Here is a 6,000-nt window from a genome sequence, read left to right on the forward strand (position 1 = left end):
TATGTATCCTGTGGGTTGTCAATATATGTGAGATGTACTGGATGTCAATCACTGTATTCAACGTATTGCCCCAAACCCCAACAACTGGCACATGCATTACTCTCATAGACCAATAGGAGACAGTTTAATAAACTAATTCTAACATCACTGGACTGGTTAGCTAACTTTGTAGCTGAAGTAACAGATGGCCATTCTAAAACTGTTAACAACGTTGCATTTGGCATGCCTAGGATTAAAAAGTAACTCATTTAACCCACATTTGTCAAAATTAATTTGAGGATGTTAGAATGCTAGTATCCTGTTTTTGTTGGTTTTATATAGTACTTTCTCTTCTGCATTAGTCAGAAACAGGATATCACTTTGTATTTTTTGTCATTCCATTTCACTTCTTTTGAGCCCTATACATTCTGCTGCTTCGGTGTATTCTTTTTTTACTGTCAATGCTTGTTTTGTATTATTTTTTTGCCGTATAACACAGAAATAGGATCGTTTTCCTGCAGAAGTCATGTCCATCTTTTCTGTTGCGTTGTTCACTATAAGTTTTATTTGTTGTAATGTTATGGTTGTTTATTGTTCACTCTTACTGTACAACTAAAATTTCCATTTACAAACAAAATTTATTTACTTAACATTAGTGGACCGGGAAAGTCCAACTAGGACAGAGCCTGTTTTCAGTGGCGGCCTGCGGTGAAATACTCCCGATTCATGTCTTTAGAATGTGGGAGGAAACCGGAGTACCCGGAGGAAACCCACGTGAATGAAGGAAAAACATGCAGACTCCGCACAGAAGGCACCCCTGCCAAGAATCAAACCAGAGAGCCTCTTCCTGTGATGCGACAATGTTAACTGCTGCACCACTGCACCGTCAAAAATAATATGAAATAATTTGAAATGAAATACAGTTAAAATAGCTATTTCATAAAACTCACTGTTAAATAACCTTTTGATCATATATGCATTCCCCTAAAAGAAAACTACCACCAATGTCTGTACATCAGAAGATATGCACTGTAACAGGGGTATTCATAAGGAAGACTGCCATGTTTTGGCAGAAACAGAGAAAGAAATATTTATATCCACTTGTGAACCATTTGAAAATCCTATCAGTATGTTAATCTGAATTTACCAGGCAGGGATCTTTTATCCAGTACGAAGATTAGAGATATAGCAAGCAGAGTAGCTTTCTGAATCCTCCCTCCTGCTCTTTTAGTATTAGCCCGTAAAATAACCTACTTAAATCCTTTGGCTGAGATGTTAAACTAAGGCCTCATCTGCCTAACTTCTGGCATTGCAGGTAGCTGCAAAAGATTCTACAGCACTTATTGAAAACAGAGGAAGTTCCTTGGTGCCCTGGCCAAATGTTCCCTTATCAGTAGAAAAGCCACCTCAGGCCGCTCCTGAGAAAGGCTATTGGCCTAGTGGGAGTAACCCAGTCAACAAAGTTTAAATATATACATACTTACATAAATAAATACATAAAATAAACATGTCAAAGTGAGAGTTTCTAATACTTATTCTGCATAGTGTCCCCTTTAGTTTACATGCTGTGTCTCTGTTTTCCTGTACTGTATGTTATCATTGTATAATGATAACCTAATCTCATTTCAGTGGATGTGCCGTGTGATCCACCATACCGTTTTCGCTGTGCCAACAACCGCTGCATCTTTGCCCATGAGGTCTGCAATAAAGTGGATGACTGTAGAGATGGCAGTGATGAAACTGAAGATGCATGTAAGTTTTTTTATTTTTCTTCATATGAAAAGTTATTTTTAATTTCCTTCTGCATGTGAATTTATTTATGTATTATTATGTATTATTTATTTATTATTACTACCTAGGTGGTGAGTGTTTTAAGATGCATCCATCAGATTAAGTTGGTCACTCAGGTTTTGAATATTGCATGTTATGTATGTATAGTACATAGAAAGCAGCAGAAATTGTCTGACACAGGCAGTAATCACATGGTACACACAAGCAGGGACATGTTTAAAATGTATAGCCGGTAAGCACAGACGAATATATGTAGATATCCATATATATGCATTTATGTATTTTATTTGTTTTCTTCATTCATTCATTCATTCATTTATTGTTTTCAAGTCTTCAGGTACTATATGCTTCAGTTGCATAAATTCATAGGCAGCTCAGTAACTTTAGGACTCTCTTCCCTGACTTAACTCAACATTTACTAATACTTTAATATTAATACTTTAATCAAACTTTACATATAAGCAGAAATTAATTACAGGAATCTTCCTCTGATACTATATGCCTTCATTTTTCATAGCTGTCCATGTTCCACACAATTAAAATATTCTTTAATTTCTCATAGCTGTCCATGTTCCACACATTAAAAGCCTTTGCTATATAATTTTCTACCATTGTTACTTTATGTTGTCCAAATATTATTTCATCTAACACCTCTCTATCAGCCATTACATCTCCTGACATGGTTTACCTTTAAGTCTATGCAATTCTTCAACATCATTCCTTTGTAAATGCTCTTACACCGCTTCTGCATCACTTTCATTAATAATATTTAATTTGTTCAATTCATAGTTATTGGTCTCCTATATCTAATATCTTTCTTATCACCCTTGTTCCATATTAATTTTAACACTCCCTCACCTATATTATTATTCTTCTGAATACCTTTATCTATCCATTCATTCAAAACACGTTCAGATTATAATTTCAATTCTTTCTTCAAATCTTTATCCATTTGGTAGCCAATCCCATACCAAACTGATACAGAATTACAATTTACAGGTTGCAACACTTCCTCCAGTTGTTACAAAGTAACATTCTTCTCCAAATCATGTAACACTTCTTCAAAACTGCATGACTTTTCACTAGTCTCCACCCCTTTTCTTTTGCAATCAATTCTGACAGAAAATAGTCTTCCTTTTTATGATCTTCTCATTCTTATATTTTTCTTTGCATTCTTTGTTAACTAAACTCTAATAAGGCTTTCCTTATCCCTAGTCCACCTGCCCCCTCCTTCCTCTCACATAATACTGCTGCCTGTATATTTGCCACTTAGTTCTTTGCCTGTTTTCTTTATACAATACTTTCAGCATCCCATCCATACTTTCCAATACCCATCTGTATTTACTTGTCTCTCCCTCATTTCTTCTCTTTCCACCACCAAATATACTTTTTAATTCTTTTCCTTAAAGCTAGCTAACATAGTCCATGCCTCGTAAAAACTCTCATTATTAAATGATTTTTACATACCCGTTTTGTCTCTCTACCAATATGTTCATTTATAATACTTCCTGGCATCTTTTTTATCCCTTTCTCTTCTATCTGTTATCAGACATTAATTCTCATTGGCCCACCCAAATAGCTAAATGTTCAGAAAATCCTGTAACAATAGGCCCATCAACCTCCTTTAGGTCTTTGGTAAAAGATCTATTTCTGTTCTTATACTATCTCTGAAATATGTAAACTTCCTGTGCTAACTCATAAAAACTGTCCTATTTTTAGTAAAACAAAAAATGTCTTTTAACATCATAGAAAACTTCTTTTTTCTTCCCATGATGTCACAGATAAAATTACCCATCCTCACTACAAACTCATTAACAACATGTGGAAAAAATCTTCAAAATATATCAAATATATCTTCCCTTTTTTACTACAGTATAGGCATGCACACCTAGAATTCTGTATCTCACCTCCATCCATCCATCCTCAACCCCTTTTTCCCATTTTGCACATGGGGTTGAGTGTCACTTTCAACAGTGACAATTATCTTGAGTCAAGGTTTACACTGCCGGATGGCCCTGCCATGGTAGTTCATCTTTAACACTCACTCACTCACATGGACTTGCACCTATGGCCAATTTAAAGTGTCCAATTCACCTACTGCATGTCTTTGGAATGTGGGAGGAAACCGGAGCACCCAGTGAATCCCACATGACTGCAGGGAGAACATGCAGACTTTGCACAGAAGGTACCAGAGCCAAGAATCGAACCGGGGAGCCTCTTGCTGTGAGATGACAACACTAACCACTGCACCACCTCTCCTTATGAAAAAAAATCTAACAATATAGCCCCCCCAATACAACTACACTCAAATCTAGCCATCTGACCTCTTGTTCATGTGTCTAAATATCAGAAGTATAACTAATAAAATCTATGACCTAGACACCAACATAGCATACTCTCCTGATATTTTCATTCTGACTGAAACCTGGCTCAAACCTCACATCAGAAGTGAGGAAATACTCCCAATAGGTTATAACATTCGTCAAGTAGATAGATTATCTAAGAAAGGGGGTGGTGTGGCTGTAATGTTTAAACACCACCTCAACATCCAGATCCTAAACACATCACCCCCCCCACCCCACACACACACACACACACACACACACACACACACACACACACACACACACACACACACACACACACACACACACACACACACACACACACACACACACACACACACACACACACACACACACACACACACTGGAAAGGAAGAAATCCTATATGCCAACTTCAAACGAAACCCAAATAAAACAATCAACATCATAGAATGCTACTTCCCACTTGGCCAAAACATCCCACCTCTGGAAAATATCCTGAACTGGGCTAACCATTCCCTACCCCAGGAAACCATAATCCAAGGTGATTTTAATATCAAGTGGCTATCTTGTATTAACAATCACCCAGCCCACCACCTAAACCTTCATGGTTTCTCCCAACTATTACAGTCACCTACCCAGATAAATAAAAACTCTAACAAACATACTACTCTCGACTAGATATTAGTCAATAAAGACCCTCACTCATACGTAGCTTGCTGTCTCAGTGACCACACTCCAACATTCCTTCTGAGACACCACTTAAATTTTGCTAAACCCATCATCTATAGGCAAATCCAAAATAGGGTAAATTTTAACCCTCTCTCCTTATCTCATCCCTTCAAAAATGTGATTGGACACCACTAAAGTACCTCAATCTGGATGAAGCTGTCCACTTTTCAATAGCTCTTACCTAAACATTCTAAACACACATGCCCCATAAGAAATGCCAGAGTCAAAACACAGTGTTCCCCTTTGCTACAAAAAAAACACCAGGGCACTATTGAAAATCAGAAATAAGGCCTGGGAGCACTGTCACTTAACAAAACCCCCTCCTCAAGACAGTCATTCCTAGAGTTGTGCAACAAGGTCAAAAAACAAATAAAAGAAGATGAAACCCAATATTATCAGTCTGCCCTAAACTCCTCCCATCACAACCCTAAGCAATTCTGGTCCACAATAAACTCCATTCTCCACCCAGATAAAGTAGGCACCCCCCACCTACCACTCCCCCTTCCTCCAGCAGTGTTGCTGATTCATTCAATAAACAATTTACTGAAACCATTCTGTCTTTGATTAAATGCCACAACCCTCTACCCACCCCTACATCAAAACCAAATTCTCTGCCCACAGTCTTTTCTTTTTCATCAGTACTTACCTCCTATATAAAAAACTTCTAGCTGACAATCTCTCCTCTGAATACCTAAAAATAGCAGCAGAAGCCTTGGCTTATCCAGTCTCTGTCTTAATTAATCAGTCCTTATCCCTTATCCCACATCATTCCCCCTCCATAAATGTGGCTCCTCCACTGAACTTTCCAATTACTGCCCCATAGCCATCCTTTCTCCACTTTCCAAGATACTTGAGAATGCATCCATTCTCAAGTCTTAGACTACCTCTTAGCTAATAACCTCCTCTCCATCACCCAGCATGGCTTCAGGCCATACCACAACACTACTACCGCCTTGCTTTCTGTAACTAACGCTATCCTTCATCATAAAAATAATAGCCTGTTCTCCTCTGCTATATTTATGGATCTATCCAAGGCTTTTGACATGGTCTCACACAAACTACTAATCTCTGCTCTCACTAACCTATCCTTTTCTCAATCAGCTACTGATTGATTTCACAGCTATCTAACTGGCCATCAACAATCAGTTGTCTGGCATAATGACCTATCTCCTCA

The 6,000-nt window shown here is 37.8% G+C and overlaps 1 protein-coding gene across 1 annotated transcript in view; it reads left to right on the forward strand.

Moving 5' to 3' along the window:
* Positions 1 to 6,000, forward strand: part of LOC122788060 (low-density lipoprotein receptor-related protein 2-like) — a 1,238,079-nt gene that overhangs the window by 930,272 nt on the left and 301,807 nt on the right. Inside the window, exon 63 of the mRNA XM_044054982.1 lies at positions 1,609 to 1,731. Within this exon, the coding sequence (XP_043910917.1) occupies positions 1,609 to 1,731 (123 nt within the window). The remainder of the gene's footprint in view (positions 1 to 1,608; positions 1,732 to 6,000) is intronic.

This window comes from Protopterus annectens, chromosome 13.part0, assembly GCF_019279795.1.
Source record: "Protopterus annectens isolate FY-2018-M chromosome 13.part0, PAN1.0, whole genome shotgun sequence".
In the NCBI taxonomy this organism is placed as follows: Eukaryota; Metazoa; Chordata; order Ceratodontiformes; family Protopteridae; genus Protopterus; species Protopterus annectens.